Source organism: Alternaria infectoria (genome assembly GCF_024043175.1).
Source record: "Alternaria infectoria strain BMP 0036 chromosome Unknown scaffold_1, whole genome shotgun sequence".
Classification (NCBI taxonomy): Eukaryota; Fungi; Ascomycota; class Dothideomycetes; order Pleosporales; family Pleosporaceae; genus Alternaria; species Alternaria infectoria.
In genome coordinates this window covers 750,854-775,345 of record NW_026250690.1, presented here as the reverse complement: position 1 = coordinate 775,345, position 24,492 = coordinate 750,854, and the positions used below count along the sequence as shown (strand labels likewise).

The 24,492-nt window shown below is 50.3% G+C and overlaps 8 protein-coding genes across 8 annotated transcripts; 5 read left to right on the top strand and 3 right to left on the bottom strand.

Moving 5' to 3' along the window:
• Positions 1-2: 2 nt before the first annotated feature.
• J4E92_000293 (uncharacterized protein) lies at positions 3-2,379 on the bottom strand (the record flags this gene model as incomplete). The annotated part of the gene is made up of 2 exons (XM_051491712.1): positions 3-1,650; positions 1,697-2,379. 2 exons carry the CDS (start codon positions 2,377-2,379, stop codon positions 3-5), a joined length of 2,331 nt encoding a protein of 776 aa, XP_051357224.1.
• A 254-nt stretch (positions 2,380-2,633) lies between these two features.
• J4E92_000292 (uncharacterized protein) lies at positions 2,634-3,986 on the top strand (the record flags this gene model as incomplete). Its single annotated transcript, XM_051491711.1, has 1 exon — positions 2,634-3,986. One exon carries the CDS (start codon positions 2,634-2,636, stop codon positions 3,984-3,986), a length of 1,353 nt encoding a protein of 450 aa, XP_051357223.1.
• Positions 3,987-9,032: 5,046 nt separating this feature from the next.
• Positions 9,033-9,635, top strand: J4E92_000291 (uncharacterized protein; the record flags this gene model as incomplete). Its single annotated transcript, XM_051491710.1, has 1 exon — positions 9,033-9,635. One exon carries the CDS (start codon positions 9,033-9,035, stop codon positions 9,633-9,635), a length of 603 nt encoding a protein of 200 aa, XP_051357222.1.
• Positions 9,636-10,642: 1,007 nt separating this feature from the next.
• Positions 10,643-12,230, top strand: J4E92_000290 (uncharacterized protein; the record flags this gene model as incomplete). The annotated part of the gene is made up of 2 exons (XM_051491709.1): positions 10,643-10,718; positions 10,774-12,230. The coding sequence occupies 2 exons, from the start codon at positions 10,643-10,645 to the stop codon at positions 12,228-12,230; spliced, it is 1,533 nt and encodes a 510-aa protein (XP_051357221.1).
• A 1,370-nt stretch (positions 12,231-13,600) lies between these two features.
• Positions 13,601-15,153, bottom strand: J4E92_000289 (uncharacterized protein; the record flags this gene model as incomplete). The annotated part of the gene is made up of 2 exons (XM_051491708.1): positions 13,601-14,226; positions 14,286-15,153. The coding sequence occupies 2 exons, from the start codon at positions 15,151-15,153 to the stop codon at positions 13,601-13,603; spliced, it is 1,494 nt and encodes a 497-aa protein (XP_051357220.1).
• A 1,623-nt stretch (positions 15,154-16,776) lies between these two features.
• Positions 16,777-17,454, top strand: J4E92_000288 (uncharacterized protein; the record flags this gene model as incomplete). The annotated part of the gene is made up of 1 exon (XM_051491707.1): positions 16,777-17,454. The coding sequence occupies one exon, from the start codon at positions 16,777-16,779 to the stop codon at positions 17,452-17,454; it is 678 nt and encodes a 225-aa protein (XP_051357219.1).
• Positions 17,455-17,972: 518 nt separating this feature from the next.
• J4E92_000287 (uncharacterized protein) lies at positions 17,973-19,072 on the top strand (the record flags this gene model as incomplete). Its single annotated transcript, XM_051491706.1, has 2 exons — positions 17,973-18,167; positions 18,218-19,072. The coding sequence occupies 2 exons, from the start codon at positions 17,973-17,975 to the stop codon at positions 19,070-19,072; spliced, it is 1,050 nt and encodes a 349-aa protein (XP_051357218.1).
• An 86-nt stretch (positions 19,073-19,158) lies between these two features.
• Positions 19,159-24,222, bottom strand: J4E92_000286 (uncharacterized protein; the record flags this gene model as incomplete). The annotated part of the gene is made up of 7 exons (XM_051491705.1): positions 19,159-19,640; positions 19,708-20,859; positions 21,774-21,831; positions 21,906-22,100; positions 23,713-23,793; positions 23,851-24,044; positions 24,096-24,222. The coding sequence occupies 7 exons, from the start codon at positions 24,220-24,222 to the stop codon at positions 19,159-19,161; spliced, it is 2,289 nt and encodes a 762-aa protein (XP_051357217.1).
• Between the last annotated feature and the right edge of the window lie 270 nt (positions 24,223-24,492).

Below are 24,492 nucleotides of genomic sequence, written 5' to 3'. Positions count from 1 at the left end.
GATCATCCTTCCATCCTCACCGTACCAGCAGAAGTCCTAATATCAAACTCCACCCACCGCGCCCTCCCTTCTCTCCTTCCCCTTCCACCACTCTCATCTATACTCCCCGGATTCATGACCGTGCAGCCAAAGTACTTCACCACGAACGCCGGCGCCTCGCTATCCGCTAGTACCAAGCTCGTCGGCAACGGGTAGAGATTCAGCGTATGAGCAAAGTCCCAATGTAACGGCCGCGCCGAAAGCGGGAAGGGACTGAGATGTGATTGCGAGAGGATAGTTCGCGTAAGCGCGCGCGCTGTTTGTGTGTCGAGATCAACATCTTGTTGCTGTTGCTGCGGTCGGGGCGGTGGCATCCTGAGATCGAGATCCATGGCGTCCTGCTGCTCTGCTTCTTGCTGTTGATGACTTGGTGCATATGGCATCTCGTCGTCTACATCGGCTGGTGGTTTGTTGAATCGTATCGACTGTCTTTGCAGCCTGCCGGCCACGTCGTCCCGTAGTATCGCCATCTCGCCTTTCACGCCGAACCAGCTCAGGCGCGAGGGATTGGATGTCCAGATCACTTCTCCTTCTTTACCCTTTGCTTTGCCTGCACCCCAGATTTCGCGATTTGCTTCAGCGACCACCTTCCTGATCCTGCTCGTGAACATTGTTGGGATGGGCTTTCGTGGTAGTGGAGTAGCGGCGCCGGCTGAGAATGCACTCGGCCAGGCGTCGTTGTCGCCGGGGACGAGGACGAGGGTAGTGTGTGCGATGAGAGATTGGAAGTCGGCGAGGACGGAGGCAAGTGCGTCGAAGTGCTCTTTGTATTCAATACTGCCTGTTCCTGGCACACCTGCAAGACTGGCTTTCGAACTGAAGTTTCCCATCAGGATGATTGCAAGAGGGTACACTGGGTGGGCGTCGGTGGGATCGGGTGTGTATGTGCGTAATAAGGTGCGGAGGGCGGATAACGTCGATGGGACGTCCAAATGAAGGTCTGAGGCTATAACAATATTGTGCGCTGTTTCCTGGTCGAGGAGTTTTGATGCGATCTTGTTCATGCGGGTGCCGTTCGCACGCTGGGAGCCGACACCTAAGAAGTCTGTCCATCCGAACGCTGGTCCAGCCAGGCTGTTCTTGTCGACCTCTTCGGCGCCGCCCAAAGTTGCTGTTCGGCGTTCACTGGGAGGGTGTCCGACCGAGAAGCCAAGGAACTTGCCGCCTATGGTGCCACCAATACCACCGCTGCCTCCCAGAGTTGATGTGGCTCCGGCGTCCTCTTCGTAGCTGCCTTCGACCAGAACAATCATACCTGGTGCGAAGTATGCGCCATTCTCGGGGATTGGACGGGCGTGTTGGATGTCTAGCGTGATTGTGCCTGTGAGGTCTGAGAGTGAAAGCGCACCAGTGGCCGAGACTGTGAGCATGCCTAGCAGCAAATGCGTGCTTCCGGTTCGCCCGAGCAAGTTGGCAATTGGGGTGATACTGTTCATTTGTGACGTCGCGATCGATCCCGTCCGGTTGAGGGTAGCAGAACGAGCCGTAGAGAAGGTAGGTGCTTGGAACGTCTCGTTGCGGAGTATGCGCTGGTGTACGATGTGGTAGCGTTGACGGAAGAGCTCGGTTTTGTGTGAGGGATCTGGGAATAGCGATGGCTTTTTGGCGGACCTGACATGGTTAGTAGACATTCTGTTCTCTCTTGACTGATACATACTTTTCAAAATGCTTCTGAGTGGCATTGTATATCAGCTTTGGCTGCTCGAACGCGCCGATGACCTTCATCCACTCTCGTGGATCTTTCAACAGATCCTCTTCCTCGTCCTTGTCCTCTACTTCCAGGCTGGACATGCCAAAGCTGTTGTTGGTGTCGATACTCGGGCGATTCATCTGGCCAGCTATCTCAGGCCCAAAGTTGAAGCTGCTTTGCCTGCCCAGATTTGAGCCTTGGACCACTCTTCCTCCACTCATTGAGCCCTCAAGGGTCTTCAGTATGCCTTTGAGCGTCTCATTGTCACCCTCCACGATGACCTGACCACCGCACTTCTTCCAGCTCTTGGCGATCTCCTCCAAGACCTTTTCGGCCAGGCCTTCTTCTCTCCATCCCGAACCACAGTGCTTCCCTACAAACGTTGCTAGTGCTTGGAGGGCGGAAGATGTGAGGGTGAGGTTATGCTTCTTTGTGAATGTTCGAAATGCGAGCGGTCGTAGTGTCGCGGGAGGAAGCAGTATAGGGAGAACAGTGGACTTGCCGACTGGCTTGAGTGCAGGCGGGGCGCGTATGGGGGCGGTTCTGCGGGGATTGATGGGATGAACCGGGGTTCCGAACGCTGGCGATGAGGACGGGATGAGGTCTGAGGGTACCGCCGAGGGCTTCTCTGGTCTTCTTGAGGTGGCCATATTGGGTGTGGTGAAGGTGAAGTTGTGCTGTGTCGCAATGTGGTAATGGGCACGCATGGGATTCCACTTTACGCGTGCGACGCGTTCCAGCGCGATTTCGCGCTAGAGACGGAGCTACTTTTCCTGGCAACCACCGAGCCTCTTGCCCAAACACGACACTCAGCATCCTTCACGCTTACTCTTACGGCCTGCAAATTCTAAAATCGGTGTCGCATACGCTGAATATATCACACAAACACGACAAATCTCACGCAATGGCCGACCCTGCAACTGAACCGCTCGCGACCGTCACCGAGACTGAAGACATGCCCAGAACGAAAGAGAAGATGGGAGAGCTGTCGCAGGCTGCTTCTATCCACTACTCGACCAAGAACTACGACGCCGCTGCCGAACACTACGCCGATGCCGTCGAGATCCAAGCTGAACTCAACGGCGAGATGGCGCCTGAGAACGCCGAGCTCCTCTTCTACTACGGGCGCGCGCTCTACAGGTCGGCAGTCGCCAAGAGCGATGTGCTAGGCAACAAGGTGGCAAAAGAGGAGAAGAAGAAGCCAAAGGCAAAGAAGGCCGCGAAAGCTGAGGCGGGTGAAGGTGCAAGCGCCGCAAAGCCTGAGCAGAAGGAGAAGCCAGTAGGCGAGACGCCATTCTTCCAGCTTCAGGGCGACGAGAACTGGACTGATTCCGAGGATGAAGACGACGACATGCAGGATGGTGAAGAAGAGGAGGACGATGACGACCTCGGAAACGCGTACGAGATCTTCGAGCTAGCCCGCGTCCTGTATGAGAGGCAATTAGACGCCCCAGAAGGAGACGCTTCAGACAAGGGTAAAGGCAAGGCGGAGCTGAGCCCGAAGGCGCGCGTCATCAAGGAGCGCATCGCGGACTGCCACGGTTTCCTCGTCGAGATCTCGCTCGAGAACGAACGATTTCACGACGCCATATCCGACGCCCGCAAAGCGCTTGCACTACAAGAGGAACTATACCCCTTCGAGCACGAGAATGTCACAGAGGCACACTACTCGCTATCCCTCGCGCTCGAATTCGCATCCGTTTCGAAAGTACGGGAAGATCAGACTGGACAGACGACCGAAGCGTCTGCTGAGAAGGAAGAAGGAAAAGAGGATGAGGATGGCATAAACTGGGATCTGCGGAAGGAGGCTGCTGAACAAACAGACCTCGCTATACAAAGTCTGGAAGCGCGCTTGAAGAAGGAGGAAGCATCACTCAGCTCCGACGCACTGAAGCCAGAGCAGAAGAAGGAGAAGCAAGCCATCATCGAAGACAAGAAGGGCATGCTCGAGGATCTCAACACCCGTCTTGTGGACCTCAAGTCAGATCCCAACAAGCAGGAGTTCGACAGCATCGACTCGTCGGTGTTCAAGGGGCTCCTAGGTGGGCTGTTGGGAGCAGATGCAGCAACACAAAAGGCAAAGATTGCGGAAGCTACCAAGAGCGCAAACGATGTTTCGGGCATGGTGAAGAAGAAGGTCAAGGCGCCTGCACCGGCAGCTTCAGGGTCAAATGACGCCGGTAGTAGCAAGAGGAAGCTGGAGGTTGATGATGGTGGTGCTGAGGGCAAGCGAGCGAAGACCGAGGAGCCTGCGTAAATTCTCCCACCGCGAGTTAAAGGAACATACTACGTTGATGGGGCGTGTTTGTTCGCTCTACGAGGCTCAGGCTGTTCGGGCTAGATTGCGTATCCATGAGATCATACGGTCATGGATTGATGATTGATGATAGCTTGAAACACGATCAAGGCTTTCCCTTCCTGTGTTCGCTGCGTGGCCTCGTTCTACCCAATATAACTACCCGCTTCTGGAATCCGAAATTCCGAGCCAATATCGCAATGCCACCTGTGCGCAAACGTCACTGTATGCTAAGATCAAACGATGGAGTGCTAAACCTAGCACTTCGACGGATAAACGTACGACATAGGTGTTTGTGTTCCTCATACCTCTATCGCTCACCGCCAACAGTTGGGTGCAAACGCCCATGTCTAGACGCGTTACACAACGGAACTTTGAATGTGTATCTGCGCATCCCTCGTAATTTTTCTGATGTCTCTGTACACACAAGATGCCGGACTCAAAGCGCCGTACTTCATCGTCACGCCATCCTGAACTTGCTTCCGTCCGGAACGATGGCATCTACATTGTTGGCGAGACGAAAATCATCATCAAGAACTCGGGCTCCATGGGCTGTGACATGTTCCCGACACCTAACTCAACCAAAGGCGGAAGGCTAGATACTGCGCTCCTTTTCCTCTGCCATCCGCGTTGGTGTTTTTCACAAATTCGGCATCATAGGCAAGAAGGTGCTGCACCGCACAGGCGCACAGGTGGATTTGGGTACATCAGTCCCGGTGGTGATTTGAACGGAAGATCAGAGAGTGGTTCTCATCGTTTGAGAAGCTATGAGAACGATGGAATGGCCGGGCTCAGGAACGAGAGAGCCGAAGGAGCCAGTTACAGTAGGCATAGCCGCCATTCGTCTCGTCAGAATCGTGGCAGATCACGACCAAGTAGCCACCAAAGTCATCCCGATCCTGCGTTAGCTTCACCTTTGCACGCTCCGAAGGCTCTCGATTTACTGGATACCGTACAAGAGCCGCACTATATAAGAGATGATAGCAGAGAAGGTTCAAAACGGAGACCGTACACTCATTCAGATGAGTTCGATGTGCTCCCACCTCAAGCCATCAATCCATACGCTCCCATGCATGGAGAACCTGTGGTTTTAGATCAAACACGCAGCCAGTCATATGTAGAAGAAGACCCTGCGTTGTATTATTGGCTTCGAGATGATCTCTTGGGAGTAGGATCAAGCCGTTCAAGACCCCACTACCTATCATCACTCTCATCCTCTCACACCAGACCCGACCAAGATTCAATGAACCAAAAAGCGCCACCTAAGCCACCTCGTTCTTTCAAGCCCAAGTCTGCACCGGAGGCATTGGCTCCTCGAAATGAAGCCATTCGACGCGATCAGCCTCAACAGAAACCGGAAGTACCGCCAAGGCCAAGCAAGACTGAACGAAACGAACGTAAGGGAAAGCGCAATATGATGACGGCTCGGGATAAAGCCTTGATGAATGATCTTGATAAATCAGCACGGTTCCAGAAGCAGAAGGAGAAGCTGGTTTGAGGAGCATAAGTTCATTTGTAAACTTACGAACCTGTGATAGCGGGGGTCGTTGGCATCTCATCTCATGTCACGGCGGCTCCTCGCATAGTCTACGCAAACGGCGAAGAAGAAACCTCTTGTCGTTGTAGAGCATTATTAGGAAAACAATCTTTGGACTCAGGCTCTTTTGTCTACTAGCAACGGATCTTGCTCTTTTGGGAACAGCTTCCTTTGTGTTGTGAAAATGCTTGGTATATTGCTAATAAGCTATTTCTACTGGCATCTTTACCTTCTAAACTCCTCTTCTTATTAAGATTTAGAACGCTTTGCTTAACGTGCACGACGCCTACGTAGGTACCGTAGCGCGCTAGAGTGAGTTGATAGAATGTATTATCATTATTATCAAGGTTGATATGCGTTACAAATCCTTGAAATGAGGTTTGACCCTTTGGGTATAGTTTGAGGATCAAAAGTCACTTCGTCATAGCTAATATCTATACCTTCATGACTCCAGACCCCCCTCGCGCACTGTCGTTGCCCTCGCGGATGGAATATTTGCGTGGGTTTCTTCAAAATGTCGGAGCAGGTCATGAAGAGAGCCGAGGATGAGTTCGCAGCAGGTAAAATTGCTCATGAAGGTAGCTTCATCTTTTGGATCGAACGAAGATTGAACCATCTCAAAGGTGATGGGATCTCGATGGTGTGGTTGAACTTCAAAGTCGGTAGCCGGGAGTCCCCAAGAGAAATCGTCAAGGCGTATTGGAGCCGGAGGGATATTGTTCGTCCCAGGCACCTCCGCAAGGCTGTGGAAATTTGATTGCGCTGATGCCTCTTCATGTCCTTCTTGCGTTCTCCTTATCACCAGATGGAACTCTTTCGCTTCATTTGCTATGAATTGTACAGATGACTGGCTGATGTCCATCATACCTGTATCGGTAGACGTATCGGCGGTGGGTGGTGGAGATCCTATCTCAAAACCTGGTGGCGTTCCGGGATCTGTGAACATCAGCTTGGTAATTAGGTATGGCAGTAAGTCCAAAATGTCATACCTTGTATGAACCTCTGGCGCATGCTTGAATTCGAACGCCGGCGATCAAGCTCTCTTCCTATACGTTTCCCATCGACAAGAACACCGTTGAAAGTAACGTGGGTCTGCCGACCACGTTCTTCTCTTCCCTGCACACGAGGTAGGATAGCGTTCCATTCCTTTTCGGTGATCTTCTTGCGCATGCCCCAGGAGGCAATCTTACTTTCGTACTGTGACTTCCTAGGGGAAAGTGAGCTTAACGCAATATAAATAGTTCATGCAGGTGTGTAGACGTACGTAGGCGAAAATCCATAACGTCTAGTCATGAGGTCCATGACGCCGTTCTGACCACAGAGCTTTCTATCCTCCCCAATACAGAACTCTCCAATAACAAGCTTATGAGAGTCCCAGACTTCGTCGGGAATTCGCCCTGCGAGCACTCTCGCCATTCTGGTGGACGTTGGGCGTCACGATCGCGCAGATTGATCGCGAACTGGAGTCGAGTAGGTAATTAGATATACAGGACAGAGGAAGAGGAGGAGCGCAGTGGTGAAGAGACAGGCATATGCTCATATACTAGCTGCTGAGCAGGCGGCTGGACTGGAGATGCACCCGTGGACCAATGACGCGAAACCTGAGTATGTTGAGCTAGTCCCCATTGCGACTGGCAACTGCATGCAAGCCACAGCCCGACAAGCCAATCATGCAAAACCAGAGAGTAAACTTCTTACTGGGGCATCGAATCAATAGGAATAGGAAGTTTAGTTTCGAGGTTAAGGTCAAAGCGCTCTGCGTTATCAGAGATGTGCTAGGACCAAAACATGACACGTGATGCTGTTCTCCCTCTCCAGCCAATGATGCGGAACCTGACTTGTATACAATTGATGCCATGATCTCGCATCCAGACCGACCGAGATGCCTCAAGACTTACAGAGGGTCCTAGCTCCTTGCTATATATCTTGTTACCTTCGTACCTTGTTATCTTCTAAGGTTCATACCTTACTACCTCCATACCTTGCTACCTTCATACCTCAATCAATCTCGAGTATTAGTCAACATGCCCTCCTGGTCCACCGAAGCCATCATTGCGTTCGTCACGCTACTCGTAACGTGCCCACCGACCGGTTTACTATTATGGCGTCTGGTAAAAAATAGAAGCGCAAGGGGATGCAGGAGTCTGGGTTCGTCAGTTCATCACACTTTTCATTTGCATTCACTGACGTTGCTAAGTAGATGTGGAGAGAACCAACGGAATTGCACTAGAGAGACGCAGGACGATGTAACGCAGAGACAGATCCTCCCACTCTACCTGGGCGTGCGACCAAACAATGTATCTTCATCATTACTCCTTCCACCTCCTGGAGTAAGACATTGGCTACATGTTGAAGCGGCTGGCATAGCTTTGGAATAACCTTGGAGTTTTTAGAACTTTGAGCGCAGTCTGTACATCCATTGTGTTCGGGTTAATGTTAGGAGCAATGACGCCATCTGACGCGAAAATTGAGACCTTAACGAGTTTTGGTATTACTACCGCCTGCCGAGCGTCAACAATATGATCTTGCTGATGTATGAACGTCACGGGCGATGGTTTTCCGCTAGACATGGACTTACTTTACTTCTTCTGCAAGATCTTGGCTTTGAGTTTCATTTGTGCTTCGCGGTGTCTTTCTTTACAATTTGAATTGTTTTTCTTCTGCTTTTCTTTCTCTTCGGCGCGTTGTTGCTGCTTCTCTATATGTTGTTAGCCTGCTCAACAGGGCGAGCAAGATGCACGACATCGCCTACCACGCCTCTTGGCCTCCAGCCTCTTTTCTCTCATCTCTTTCCATAAAGTGCTTTTCTTATTAGCATTGATATACGCAAACAATCGAGCGCGCTCGCAGTCGAAGAAAGGCGAGATCTTGGCACTCAAGTTGCGTAGGAAGTCAACACCTAGTGGCGCGTTGAACGAACGGAGGACGAAGGGCTGAAAGCTCAGCGCTGCCATGACTGCAACGATGGAGAGGATGTGCTCTCATACAGCGAGTATGAAGATACAACCACGCATCCTACCTGGCGTGCTCATATATAGTACTTTAGAAGCACCTTGAAGGAGCAGCCCGCGTTATGCAAGGGGTGTCCGCTTCCGGCGAGGCTCCTTGCACACATCGCGCTGATTACTTGTCACCCTGAACATGGTTACGGAGCACAATGGTGGTGGAAGTCGAGGCGACTGTCTTGACAACGGAGTTTTGACATACGACCCGTGGTCCAGTGTACGAAGTTCCTCTAGACCTCGCAGCAAGTACGCGCCTGGCTTCCAAGGATCTGTTGGTTGAAGCGGGGCGAAGAGGCACGTGCGCTAAGCGTACGTCATCGTCTACCGCGCCTTCACGTACTCGTCAGCCAACAGTCAGCCCTGAGCCTCAAAGATTTCCTGCTTGCCAAACAAGCGCGCTGCACTCCTTTTCGAACCCTCGAAATCCCTATCACACGAACATCGAGCAGTACACAGATTGCAGTCATGGCCTCCAACCACAACGACAACCCGTGGGCGGACCAAGGAAACCAACAAGGCCAGAGCAACCCGAGCCACAACCCCTACCAAGCCTACCAACCAGCGCAAGACCCGCCTCCGAATCCGTATGCTCAACAGCCACCCCCAAATCCGCTAGGCCAACATCCTCCTCAAGAGCCGTATGCGCAATACCCCCCTCAACACCAGGATACCTCTCCATGGAGCCAAGAGCCAAGCCAAGCCCAATCGCACAACCCATTCATGCAGTCCCAACCCCATGGGCTCTCTGAGCAACCCTACCATGAGCAACAACAGCCTCAGCCTTCTTATCCAAATCAGTCTTCCTACCCTGGACAAGATGAAGTCCCACCAGGTCTACCACCTCGTCGCACAGCTACGGAGATGGCACTTCCCACCGGACAGGACCGCTCTCACCAAATTGAGGTCATGCAGAGTTACGAGGCCGCAGGAAGAAAAGACGATGATGACGATAACGTCGAAGTGCTCCAACGCGAATTCCCGAAAATCGATGGAAGTCTGATCGCGGCGATCTACGGAGATACCAAGAGCTTGAGCGCGACAAGAGAAATGTTAGGTGAGCTGGAATGAGAGAACTACACGCTCCGTGAAAATGTGGGAATGCCACCAGACGGTGGAACTGGAAAGGAGCACGAGCGTCAAGATTATCTTTTGCGGCAATCCTCATGAGTCTCATTGTGGAGGGTTGTGCCGCGGCATGAAGGTGATGTACAAGCACGGTACACATACCTGAGATGTACTCTTACTTATCAAATACTCTCCCGAAGTCTTTTTCCACATTCTCATCTGCGTATATCGAATCCACTCGACGTGTTGATATTTCAGGAAAAGCGAATCCATCATCTCTGTCAACCAAATCTTGCAGGGAGCTTAAAATCTTTATCTATACTCCCAGATGCCCGGGCATCATGCACGGGTATTCACCCCTGTCCTCGCAGTACTCCGATCCGAGGCTCTGATCACGGACATAAGCCTCCCCTACGCGCATCGCGAAATCGTTCGCACGTTTTCGAGACCCTTGGCTTGACAGCTGATGATATGGCAGTCCAGGCTTGTACGATGCGACATTCCATCAACAAAAAAAAAACAAGACAGTACGAGTCATCATTTGTGCTACCTGGAGTTCATCCTGACGGCTGACAGGAACCAGCGAAATCACCTGGTGCTTCAATCGCGGCAAACCTTCCGCACTCAGGACGCGGCATTTCCTAAAGCGGAACCCCGCATTCTCGCCCAGCCGGCCCAGCTAGCATGACTTCAGCCCAGATGCAACGCCATGAATGTATCTGTTCGAAGCCTTGTTCTCGCGCAAGCTTTGACATTCCTCACCTCCGCATTTGCTTCCCCGCATATCCATAATTTCCCCGGACACGGTCCGCTAAGAAATTCCACATGGATACCTCGCGCTACATTAGAAGCATCGACGTTAAACTGGATGAGGAGATGCCGGTGCACATCTCTACGGGGTTGCGAGTATAAAGGATACATGATTGCGGCCCACATGTTTGGCTCACGATCATACTGTTCTGCAGTCCCTTCCTGCTTACCAGACTATTGGGTTCAGGGTCTTCTTCATCATGTTTGAACTAAGAGGCAAGAGCCTCATCGCAGTCATTTTATTGACCTCTGGCCTTGACTTCCTTCTCTTCGGATGTAAGCCTGAAGCAACTCACTTTACATTTTGGTTCGATATCTAACGCGACTATAGATGATCAAGGACTTTTCGGCGGTATCTTGGGTGGCCAGCGCTTCAAGGATACCCTCGGCAACCCGAACCCAACGATGACTGGATTAGTTACCGCTATCTACGATATTGGATGCGCGCTCGGTGCTGTCGTGGCTTTCGTCTTCGGTGAACGCATCGGACGCAAGCGTTCTATCATCCTCGCCAACCTCATCGTCGTGATCGGTGCTGCTATACAGACCGCCAGCTTCGACTACTGGCAGATGTTTGTCTCGCGCATCATTGGCGGTATCGGCGTCGGGCTGTCAACGGTTGCGGTGCCAATTCTACAATCGGAGACATTGCCTGCGCACAACCGTGGTTCGCTGCTCGTCGTACAGTCCGCTCTGATCATCATCGGTGTCGCAGTCGCTTCTTGGCTTTGCTTTGCGACACTGTACGCCGAAAGCTCACTGCAGTGGAGATTTCCTGTCGCTTGCCAGATCCTCTTCTCGCTCATGGTTTTGGCGCTCTGCCCATTCCTGTGCGAAACACCGAGATGGCTTGCATCGCGTGGAAGGATTGACGAGGCGAAACACACTATCAGCCGGCTTTTGGACAAGCCTCTGGACGACGAAGAAGTGCAAGGTCAACTCCAGGAGATTCTCGACGCTATCGCGGCAGAGAGCAGCGAAGAGGAACCCACCTGGGGCGAAGTCTTTAGCAACGCCACTAAGACCCGCAATTTACACCGTGTTGTACTCGGAATGGGCCCCTACATGATGAATCAGTGGAGCGGTATCAACGCGCTGTGCTACTATCTCGCCTACATCTTCCAGCAGTACCTCGATTACTCTCCAAGCATGTCTCTCATCCTTGCCTCCGTGGCCTTCACTCAGTATGCCGTGTTCTCTTGGCCACCTTACTTCTACATCGACAAGATCGGGCGTCGATGGTCAGTCATGGGCTCGTCAGCCGGTTGCGCAGCATGCATGGCTATTATCGCCGGATGTCTGGCGAAAAACAGCTTCGCTAGCGCGGCAGCAGCTGTAGCCTTCATCTTCTTGTATCTCGACTGCTTCACTCTCGGCATTTTGCCCGTATCATGGTCCTACTCAGCCGAAATCCAACCTCTCCGTGTCCGCAACAAGGCAACAGCGGTTGGCGTATTCTCGCATTGGATGTCAAACTTCGTGGTCGTCATGGTCACCCCGATCGGTCTTGACAACATCCGCGGCCATTACTTCTGGGTTTGGGCAGCTGTCTGCGCGTCCTTTGTACCTCTCACATACTTCTTTGGCGTTGAGACTTCCGGACGTACACTGGAGCAAATCGACATTATGTTCTACGAGAACCCGAGGCTCTGCATGGGGCTCAACAAAGAGAACCGAACAGTTGTAAGGGCGAGCAAGTCAGATGAGGAGAAGAGATACAGGGAGTTTGCACATGCCAACGAGAAAAACCAAGCTGTCATGGCGGAGAGGATAAGCCAAGATGACTAGATCGTGTGTTGTCAGATGCAAGGGGGAGAGTGTGGAAGGTCAATGCACGGTGTGAGCCGAACAATGTGCGACGACAAATTCGAATTATCGAATATCAATCAGTAACCGACTACGTTCAATTACAAGATGAGTCGATCTACCGACTACGATCAACTACATGATGCGTCCAGACTACGTTCAATTACATGACGTGTCCATCTACATTCTCCGCCTCTTTGATGTGAAACACAATTTGCAAGTGCCTAGAGTCCAGATCCGCGAGCTGAGAAGCAACAATCTTATCGACAACCCGACGACCCAACCCCTCCCTATGTTGTATCAGTAGGTAGGCGGTACCAGCTCCTTCAGGCGTCCCAAGTATCGCTAAACCTTCGTCTGAGTCTGCATCAAACTCGTATTCGAGATAAGGCCCAGATTTGCGCGGCTGTACTCCAGATATTACATGCTGCACTACCATTTCAGACGCAACACTGTCACCGTAGTGAGAGACGGTGCGCAATACAGGCGTTGGTGATTCAGTGCGAGTAACATGCATCCATGTGAGGTATGCGATGTCGCTCCAGTGGCATAGTTTGGGTAACAGCGTAGGTACCACTGCGCGCGCCGGCTGGTCTACCAACTTCACCAAGCCCGATGCCAACGCGTGAGGCGCGTAGTTAGCCGCCGATTCGATCATGCCATCATCAAGATATATATTATTGAGGAACCAGGCATCGGTGGGCAGGTAAGTCTCGCCGTTCCTGGTAGTTTCGAGCACATGTTGCGCCGAACACATAATCCCTATCCGTTCGGTTTCAGCACTTAGCACATAGCCCCACTCTTCAATGTCGGAGACGGATTGGAACTCGCTCCGGGGAATGCTGGGTTGGTCAGAATGAGCCTGTGTATGCAGCAGTCTACCTTTTTCCAAAGCCTTGGTGTACGCTGTTAGACATTCGTCATCAGGGTACTTGAATCGCTCGCCAGTAGATCCTGTAGACATGGTTAATTTCGTGCGACTGCAAAGGCCGAGAGGTGTATGATGGTGCTGAGGGTGCGATTAGGATGTCGAAAATTGTGATTGTATCTGTCTGCTGGTCACTGATAGTGAGAGTGCGATAGTAAGAGCGTGATGGAAGAGCGAACAACCTTCATAAGTACATCTTTCACCTCCGTGTCAATCGGCAGTGTAGGTATTCATCAGTGGGTGCACATCTTTGTCGGTATACAGTGATGTACCGCCGTCGCCGTGTATGGGACATTATATCGACTCTTTTGAGTTGATGGATCAGCTGAGTTCAGTAGTAGACCGTTGACCGTGATAAGATAATTTTAACACAAAGTGTTATTCTATAATGTCGACCTTTTGCCGGCAGAGCATTCTCATGTAACTATGGCTGGGCTTCGTACTCCAGTGCCTTGATAGCCCAAGCCGTAGGTATTCCTCTGTTCCCAATCATCTTCTTACTCCTACCGAAACGAGATATCCACGCCAGTTCCCAGCCTCCGTCACATTCCTGCAACTCTTTCAAAGATGCCAGGTCAGATTGGGTTTCCACATCGAGCTTCTGGCATGCTAAGACACGTGAGGCGAGGACGAAAGAATCCCCGGGGCGATTGACGCGTTGACGTAAGGCCTCAACCGTTGGCTTACGTAGCGACTGGACCTCAGGTGCAGTGGGATTATCTTCGATGAGACACGCCAGAAAGTACAGAAAGGTCTCGCTGGCAAGATAGTGTTCCGATCCATCGATGTGGCCGCCTTTCAGAAGGACGCGACGAATGTGTTCGAGCTCGGGCTGTACTTCTGCGCCGCGTCCGTATCTATAGAGGGCACGGACGGCGTTGAGCATAATGAACGGGCATACACGGGGCCTCGTGCCACCAAGATAGATCATGATAAGACCGTCTTTGTCGTGCCTGTTCTCGACGATACGGTCCAAGATCGGATTGGCAGATGCTGCAGGTGGAGAGAACGCAAGAAAGGCGAGAGCTGTATCGTCGACATCATCAGGGTCTAGGTTCAGGCGTATGAAGTCAGCACATATACCACAACTGTTCATCGATTCTACTTACACGTTTTCGTTGTGCCGACTGGTGGGCCATTGAAGAAGTTCCATGCTTTGGCTTGGCTACGGGCCTGTCGGATGTCCGATTTGACATCAGCGTTGGAAGCGCCGGGTGGTGAGAGACTGATGACGCTATCATCATTCAACTCAATTTGTATGAGGAATTGGGCGAAGTGATCAAAAATCACGGGGGCGACATCCTGAATGCACGATGTGTGCTTGTGCGCATTCACGGTCATGAAGCGGCGTGCCCTGGCAACAGGATCCATCAAAAGGTTACGCAACTGACGAATAAGAGCGGTCGAAGAGTCGAAGACGATGCCATGAATCCCGAAGGAGCGGGCGGCATTGACGTTGGCGACTTTGTCGTCCACAAAGATCGCGGAAGAAGGGTCGCTCAAGTTGAGGCTATCCAGAACATGCTGGTGAAATTGTAGATCAGGTTTCGTCATGCCAACCTCAAAGGACAAAAACTCGCCGTCGAACAGATCCCAGTCGGATAGTACGGTCTTGACAAAGGCGAAATGTTCCTTGGCAATGTTGCTCATGGCATAAACCTTGAGACGGCCACCTAACTCAGCTTTGAGCTCTTTGAGTTGGAATGTGAGCTCTTGGTCGACGCGCAATGTCTTGCGGCATTCCATGAGCCCGGTATCGATGGCGTCAGGATCGAGAGAGAGCTCCTTGCTGATAGCTCGGATGGCTTCTGTCTCGCTAATACAGCCGCGTTCCAGTTCGCTCCAGGTTGGCGATCGGGTGATGGCGTGGAGACTTTGAGGAGAGATGGCAGTGAGATTTTCGATAGACCAGTGACACAGCACATCGCCGATATCAAGAATGAGCGCACGCTGTTGTTGTGAACTTGTGACGGCCATAGTGATGCGGCCACCTTGTTGGCTAAACTCTGGTTGAGTCTTTCCACAAGTAATCAGAAGCTGGGGTTGAAGGCAATGACTTCTTGCGGGATGCAGTGGAAAATGATCTTATGTACTCTGGATCAGACGGTCGATACTGAAGAATCCTTTAGCTAGAATAGACGCAGAGGTTGAGTCTTATATACGGCGGTGTAGGAAATGCTGGAACATGTCTACTTCCTGCAGCTGCACCGCGACCATCATCACCTCAAGCGATCATGGCTGTTAGCCAAGTGGATGCCGTGTCTGTAGACTATGTCTTACTTTTTCCGATGCTTCTTTGAATCAGAAGCCCCCTGCAAGCCACAAGAAGGGCCTCAACATCATCATCGTCATCGTCAAAGGATTTGTACGCTGTCAGCTAAAGACATGCTTAGAGACGAAGCACATACTCAGATAAGCGACGCAATGGAAGTCTGTAGGCGGTTTTACAGGTTTAGCCTCGACAATTTCCATTGACAGATCTCTTTGAAAGTGTATCTTGTCTTGCAAGTGGCGACTGGAAGATCTGCGTTGCGCGTTCAGTGCATCTGAGCCGACACCCTTGCGGCGAGAGCCAATCCTTCTATAGTAGCAAGACTGTGACCCATCTCACCATCCACGTTGCTTCGAATCACAGTATACTGCCACAGCGGTCGTGTAGAGGAAATGAGTTCCACGCATAGTCGCGCAGTAGTTTATCTCTAGTCTAATGCGAATGCGAGACAAATTTTGGCGATGATCACACGGCGTCTGGTACCCCGGGATTCGTGCGACAGGCATCAAACGAATGGGTGTACATATACGTAGTCTGTTGGGGATGGCGACGCGATAATCTGGTACCTAGCGATGCTCTGACACCGCCACTCTCCGTTCGTCCAGCATGCGTGCAATAGCCGCTACTATGTCAGCCCAATGTGGACAACCTGGTACAAAGGTCAGAGAAGAGACATTGTAATGCAAGACGTTGTACGTCGTTGAAGTTGTCGTGAGCTCTGATATGTACAGGCTTCAGCACGATGGTGAAAGCTAGAATTGAGCTGACCTAAAACCCTTTGCCAGCTACCCACAGCATGTTTTTGGTGGAAGAGCAAGCCCTATCGGGCTCTGGAACCTTGGAGATGATGTTTGCATACACTCCACTCCGGCATATGCACAAGGAGGAAGGTGGTGTTAAAGCATGCAGGTGCCGTCATCTCCTTTGTTTTCACGTTTGAGCTGGGGCCACGTGCAATTTTCCATTTCCAGGATAGCGTAGAGGCACCAAGCCCCATGCCGCAAATGTGCCGCACACCATCACCCATAGGAATACCCTCGTCGGAGCCTCACCGAGCTTCACCGACTACGGCAAGTATTGTGATCGCAGTCAGCAGTCAGTCTACTCAGCAGAAACAAACAAGGCCTTGATCTGTTGGCTGCCATCATACCTAAAGTCAACGCGGATGAACGCCGTCACGTCATCGGAAGCGGGCACAATCACGCCCAACGTACGTTGCATCGACGAAGAAGCTGATGTATGCGCACCCATCTGCATACACCACACTAGTCGATTGCGCAAACCTCCGGTTCTCTGAGTGTTACCCAGCCCGTCGAAACCCCGAGACCATGCCTGCAGGGACTGAATACCCTGCGCTTGTCGCTACCGGTAGTACCGTCTTCTACACACATTCGACGAATCTATCGTCCGAAGGTGAAAGCGACTTACGTATCACATCGCTTACGTTTCCCCAACTGCATCTCCGCCTTCCTAACACGAACGACGCTTCTGCACTCCTACGACTCTTCACCGACTATCGCAATGTCCAGCACGACAAGTCATGTGCCGGTCTTGACAGTAGTGACGCCATTGAGCATTTGATCAAGCAATGGCAGGTCGTCGATCTACCACTGCAGCGTGCCAACATCGCTATCGAGATAGATGGGAAGACTGTCGGCACCGGCGGCTTGGGCTGGATTGGCAGAAGAAAGACTGATGGCAAGCTGATTGGCGACGCAGGCTTGATGTTGGACACGTTTTATCGTGGCTCAGGCTACGGCTATGAGTCGTTATGTATGGTCATTGATTATGGCTTCGCTGTCCTAGGCATGGATGAGATACACATAGCTTGTGTAGATGCTAATACGGCGTTCAAGGGGTTGATGAACAAGAAGTTCGGGTTCCCGGCTGAGGGAATAAAAGATAAGCTCTTTGGGAATGAGTGGATCTGGCGCATCACGAAGGAGGCATGGGAAGATAGCACGCATTCTGCCCAAGGACGGGGCCAAGGCCAAGAGAAGGTATGAGAAGCCACTGGTGAAGGCTCACAGCCATAGTGAGTGTCGCACACATTTAGCGATAACCTTTTGGCGCATGTAGGACTTTTGCTCGATGCTGCAACGATGGCTGGGGTCCCGTTATTGGCAGTGGGCTGGATATACATTTCGGACCCTCGTCTTTGCTAACGAGGTGGTAATTGACAAGTTCAACTTCATCGTCAACCGCGGTTGAGGCAGATGGAACGACCTCCTGTTGAGTATGTTGACAGAAACATCATGATGCAGCTTTTGCGCAAACCGAAATTCGTTGATGCACGTGCGGCAGAGCGCACCAACGCCGAATTGTTGAGTTTCAAGGCACATAATTCCTTCTTTAATCTACGCGACCAAGGGTGAAGAATTCAAGAGTTATTTCGCTGCGCAGTTGAAAAGGTCGTGCTGAAAGGAGGCGTGAAACGCATCAAATACACGTAAAGTCTCACATTCCTGCATTTCGAGCTCGTCTTCCATCGGAGAGCTTTCCGTACCTTCCCCATCACAACACCATGATTTCAGCTACATCAATAACAAACAGAATCTGTGGTGTTGCGAGCAGCGCCGATCTTTTCCTTCACAATAATGCCGGTATTTTTCTTATGCTCTCGGCGCAAGTATGCTCCACCATCTTGGCGACATTGGGGCGCATCCTGGGAACGCAGCGTAGCGGCGGCTCAGGCACCACAACAGTCGGTACTTCCGAGGTATGGGAATATGCTACCCGCCCATCTACGCAAATACTTATGTTCTCCAGATACTCATTGTAATGATGTCGATAATCACCATTATGTCATGGACGTACATATTACTGTCCCCGACAGCCATTCCTGGTGGTGCATTCGGTCCTCCCAAGCTGCGCCCTCTACTCATCGTAAGAGGCGTTGCGGGTTTCTTCGGTATCTGGGGCTTCTACGTCTCTCTACGCTATCTCGCATTAGCTGAGGCGACACTGATCAACTTCCTCGCGCCAATTCTCGCTGCCCTTCTCCTCGGCTTATTACCAGGTCAGCAGCGCTGCTCTGTCGCTCAAATTCTCGCTGCTCTAATTGCGGTCATTGGCGTACTCTGTGTATTGCAGCCATGGAGCGCTCATATAACGAATACGCCTAGAGAACATGCGCTGGCCATTGCTGCGGCACTCATCGGTGTCTTCGGCGGCGCAGTCTCTTTCTTAACGATGTCGTGTCTAGGAGAGCACGCACACCCGATGACAACGGTTGCATACTTTGCCCCCATATGTACGCTACTCAGCGGCGCATCGCTCATCATACAGCAACAAGGCTTGAATTTCCCATCTACCGCCGTAGGATGGCTGTTCGTGTGCGTGTTGGGCATATTGGGGTTCGCTATGCATTGGCTCCTGGCAGCGAGCTTGATGACCGGCGATTCGAAGAGAGCGCTTCACATAGTAAACCTGCAGGTGGTGTTCGCTATGTTAGCGGATAAGATTGTATGGAGACTGGAGCCGGGATGGTGGAAGTTCGCTGGTGCGGCATTGATCGTGGGGAGCGTTATATTCGTTGCGGCTGTGAAGGAACCTCAAGGATACACACTGGTTGGAGAAGTCGATGAAGAAGAGAAGATTGAGACTGAAGATGCCAATCACTGAGGCGAGGATAGCCAAAGTCGCGGATCTCTTCATTGCTGGAAATGAAATGCGCTGATGGCGGGGCTAATCTACAGAAGGCCAAGCCATCAACATTTCAACCCCAACTGGCCCGGCACAGAACTATACACCTGTCGTCCCTCAAACCAAGTCTTCAAGACTGTAGCTCCAGCAAACTCTCCCTGACTCAAGTCCTGGTCAACAGCAATGAAGTTTGCCATCTTCCCAACTTCAATGCTGCCCTGCGTGCGACTTCTTCCCACCGCTTCTGCACCTCCCAACGTGATCATACGGCAGAGCGTTGCAGCGGCTACCAGCCTTTTGTTCAATCCCTTATGGGCTGGTGTTTCAGGCACTTCAAGTCTCTCCACCAGGTGTGCAAGTGGATCGAACAAACTCGGGTTGGGAGTCAAGATCCAATCCGTGCCAATCGTCATACGAGCGCCCGTAGCCAGAATATCGTTGAAGGGCCACTTGAGCAGATGGGGCGCTGCTTGCACAATGGGATGGTGCCAAATTGCCGGGGACATTTCGGCGGTAAGGCCCAGGCGTGCGATCCGTGGGATGTCATCTACAGCATAAGTTAGTTTGCTAGCATGAAGATCTCGCGAAGGATGCCCAGGGATGGCTTCACATACCTGGATGGACTGCATTACAATGCGCAACCTCGTGCTTGGGACCGTTGGGGTTGTTCTTTCGCACAGCCTCGTAGGCGTCCAGCGCAAGCCGCAAGCTTCCCTCGCCTGCGGCGTGGATCTTGCATGTCATGTTCCGAGCATCGTATTTGAGAACTTGTTCGAGTAGCTTGTCGTAGCTCAACAGCAAATGCTTAGCATCGGGCGCTCCATGGTCGTTCAAATTGCATTGGGTGGACTGTGGAGGAAGCGGAGCGCCGTCGAGGAAGAACTTGACAAAGCTCGTGTGAACATGTTTGCTCTCAAAAGCTTCTGCAACATTGAGCAGAGCTGCCAGTGATTCCTCGCGCTCGTGAGCTTTCTCCGGTGCGGCAACAATGTGTGTGTGTATGTTTAGAGGCAGGCGATTCTCCGCTTCCAGCTCACGCACGGCGTGCAGATAGACGGTGTTGGCCGATGCCTCTTGCACGGATGTAATGCCATACCTATGACATTCAGACATGGCAAACTCGATGACAGTCTTGGCATAGCTGAGTGGTGTGCGCGGTAGACCACGCCAGATTGGAGTTGTTGCAGCCTCGACAATCTCTCCGGTGAGTGTGCCATCAGTTCGACGAAAGAAGAAACCCCCAGGCGGGTCCTTGACGTCGTCGTCGATACCCATCTCACGCAACCCAGCAGAATTCACGAGAATTCGATGGCAGGATATTTCGCGCACGATTACGGGGTCGTCGGGGTACAGCTCATCGAGGTATTTTCTGTCGGGAATGCCATCGGCAAAGTTGCTTGCCTGGTAAAAGTTGCCTATAATCCAGTTGCCCATGACATTTGAAAAAGCGCAGGCACAGGAAGCTGACTTGATGTTGCTGGCGAGGGTCTTGTCGGTGCTATCCCAGCCGACGTGTGCTTCCCCAGTGCGCTGGCATCCAGCCGCTAAGAGGTGAGTATGAGCGTCGTGGATACCGGGCATGACAAATTTCTCTTGTAGTTGGTACTGAACGAGTCCTCTTCTTTTAGCAATGGTTCTGATCTCCTCGTTCGAGCCGACAGCTTCAAACTTGCCGTCGGGATTGACGATGAAGGCTTCAACCCATGGTTGCGCATCGTCCACGGTGTATACTCGTCCGTTGACGAAGGCGGTAGCATTTTCTGGCCCTTTGGACGAATAGAATAGAGGAGCTTCCATATCGCGAGGCAGCTAGTAGGTCGTAAGAAGAAAAAGATTATCCCAAAAAGCTCGAAAAGTATAAGCGATCCGGTGTTGACACTGATGATTGTGAGGGGGAAGTTCATATGCCAGAAATTCTGGACGTCCTTATAACCATCCTGTTCATGTCCTGCTACTTGATACTATCAACCAACCATATCGACGAAGACGAAAAGACATCCTCGGCTGCACCGATACGGCATCATACTATACTCGCATTCGGCTCGTAGTCTAGTGAATACTCGGAAGAAGCCAAAACTTTAACCTCGACTAATGTGATACTCGTGCGCTGGGTATCGGGGTATGCGAATTCTGGGAATTCGAAAAGTACAATTGGCAAAGATGTAGACGATGAGGAAAAGGTCGAAACTGAACTCACTTCGCGACCTCGGGAAGAGGGCTATGCATGTTAACCATTCCGGGCTTAGTAAATGTCGTCATTGATGATCGCGCACGCTCCAGCTCACGTCTCTTCTTCCCCCAACCGCGAGGCCGAAGGCTTGTCCTCGAAATTCTCAAAGGTTGGCAAGCGATAGTCAGGTGCGCATGGAAATGTTAATGAACAGGATATCTGGTCATGCAAACCACGCCATCGCAATGTGCACACTGCGAGTACCCAAAGCTGTGGAATGTGGGGCCTCGATCAGAAGCGCCTACCAGCCCCCCGAGTTTCCCTGACGCGACCCCGAAGTTGACCCGCTTGCAACCAGCACCTCGTTCACCCGCGCTCAGTACCTACAAGCGTACATACGATGGAAAGACCTCCCATGGCAGTTCAACACGCCTTGGTTGTATGAACCATCCACCTCGCAGGGCATATCCAACCAATCACCACACACTACATGCCCAACGTCTCCGTTACCTTGCGTTCTCCACACGCAATCATCATGGTCCATCCACTTCAATAACTTGAGATCCATCTGAGAATGTGCTGTCAGCTACAGCGTATCTCTGTGATCTGGCATAAACTTGCGCAAGAGATGTCATGACTTACAGCAGGAGCTTGCGGAGGGTTGTCAATCGCGTCTCGTCCGTAATGGTACACGCCTTTAAAATCCGCGACCTTAAAGGGGTCTGGGTAGCCGCAAGGATCCACAGATACCAGGGCTGGGCCTTGGTACATTTGCCAATAGTACTCTGTACCGGAGGATCGGAGGAGGAGGATCTGGACCGAGGAGTCGTAGTAGTCCTACCTCGTATTTAGCGATGAAGTCGATCTTGGTACTCAGGATACCCACTGAGGGGCGCCAATCGGTACCATTTTCGGATCTCTGTACGCCGGTGTACTTGATGGGGGTAGCAGAAGTCGTGCCGAGGAAGATGGTGACTGGGCTGACAAGCAATGTGGCGAGCGTCCGCATGTTTAACGGCGTAGAAGTCAACGTGCTACTTGCTTCTTGATTTTGAGAGCCGTTAGGGAGAGGGGAGTTAGCTCGAGCAGCGGGACGAGTTTATGTACTGTAAGCGGAAGTGAACTAATTAGTTGCCACGTAAGCAGTAACACTCTTAAGAGACAGTGTCTTATACTTATAATTTCTCTTATTTATAAAAGTATCTTTTTATTAAAGTTATTAATACTATAAAAGTTATAAGTAGCTTATTTTACTTTATATTATTATAGTACTATAAAATAAAGTAAATAGTAACTAAAAAAAAAATTATATATAAGTATAAGTTAAAAAAAAAAATATAAAAAGTAACTACTATAAGTACTACTTTTTAAGTATATTATATACGTATAACTATAGCTTTTAATATACTTACTATTAACTTAGCTACTAAGCTTAGCTTTTATAGTATATTACTACTATTTAATATTTTAATAATATATTTATTTTTTATAAAGTTTACTATAGTAAAAAAAAAAATAGTAAAGTTAAAATTTACTTATTACTATTTTATTATTATTTTTAAACTTATTTTTTTTAAAAGTTTTACTACTATACTATTATATTATATAAAAATTTAAAATATTAAAAAGTACTTTTTTTTTTTTAAAAAGATTTAAAGTATATTATATATACTAAAAATATAAATATAGTATATATAGCTAATATTTTATAAGTAATAACTTAGTAGCTAAGAACTTTTTAATTACTAAAAGAGTAGTAGTATTAAATTTAGTTTATTAACTTTAACTACTAAGCTTTTAGCTAATACTTTATAAGTAAGCTATTTTAAATACTATATTTAATAATAAAGTATAATATAAGTAAGTACTAGCTATTTTAGCTAAATATAAAATCTTTATTTAATATTAGTATAAATAAAAAAAGTAAAGAAATATAATAAAAATAGCTAAGTAGCTATTATAAGTAATAAGTTATCTAGTTAATTATTTAGATTATCTAGTTTATCTAGTACTAGTATATTAAATATAAAGTTCTTTTAAGAGATAAATAACACACACTAAGACTATATAAGCAAATAAATAGGAAAGCGCTTTCTTTTGCCTACTAGCGCACTGTAAAACAAGTAGAATATAAGCATGTGTATCTAGAAGCGATACGCAATTCGATTCACTAAGTGTCTAAGATGGTAACTAGCTGTCCGGCTTCTAAGAGGAAATCTAATGTTCCGCCCTGTTGCAGACAGAAAGATCCCAATCCCAAGACCGTCCACCACATTACTCAAGCGACGAAAGACTCTTTTGCCAAGTTATGCAGCGCACGAAAGGCCCCAGCCTAGAAATTGCAGGCGTATCCCCGATGGTACGACCAACCTTGGCCGGTACATGAGATCGCTCCATCGTTCCAACTCGCATCTCGCTCACAGTCGTAGATCATCCAGTCGCCACATACGAACTGACCGACATCACCGTGACCGTTGGTCTTCCAGTTGCAGTCCTTGCGGCCCATCCACTCGGGAACAGGTAGCTCCGTCTACGCTGTGGTCAGTTTCACGTGCACTTCCAAGCTGCAATCGATGAATTCACTTACCGCGGGTGGGTTTGGGGGGTTGTTGATGTCGTTGCGATCGTAGTCGAAATCACCTATCTGCGAGCCGAGCTTGAAGTCTCCTGGTTTGCAGGCATTCATCTTCACACCATAAGGACCTAGATACAACGACCAGTAGAAGTCCGCAATCGAGTAACGCTCAAGGATGATCTGAACCGAATTGGTGAACACATCAGCTTGCTAACATAAGGTCAGTAGAGCACCGCGTCCCAGAACATAATGCATACGTACCAGACCATGTGCGGTGCGATTAGCCTGCGCCTCGGGGCTCAAGAACTGGGCAGATGAGGCAGTGGTCGCGCCGAATAGTAGACTGATGGATAGGCCCATGAGGAGGGTGAGCCACGCGAGCATGTTGAGGGAGACAGTATTGTGCGTTTCGTCCAGGTCTTCAGGATAAGCTTTGTATTAGGGATAGAGGCTGAGCGAGAGCCATTGTGAGCTACATATATATTCTATGATCTCTTGGCTAAGAAGCGAGCACCTGACGGCTCTAGTGGGCAAAATTAAGGCAGGCGAAAAGGCAGGCGAAAAGGCGGGCGGAAGGGGACGTGCGAACGACCAAGTTAGGCGGCAGCTCTTCGCGCTTTGCCATACAGGGTAATTAGAGTGAGACTGAGAGCG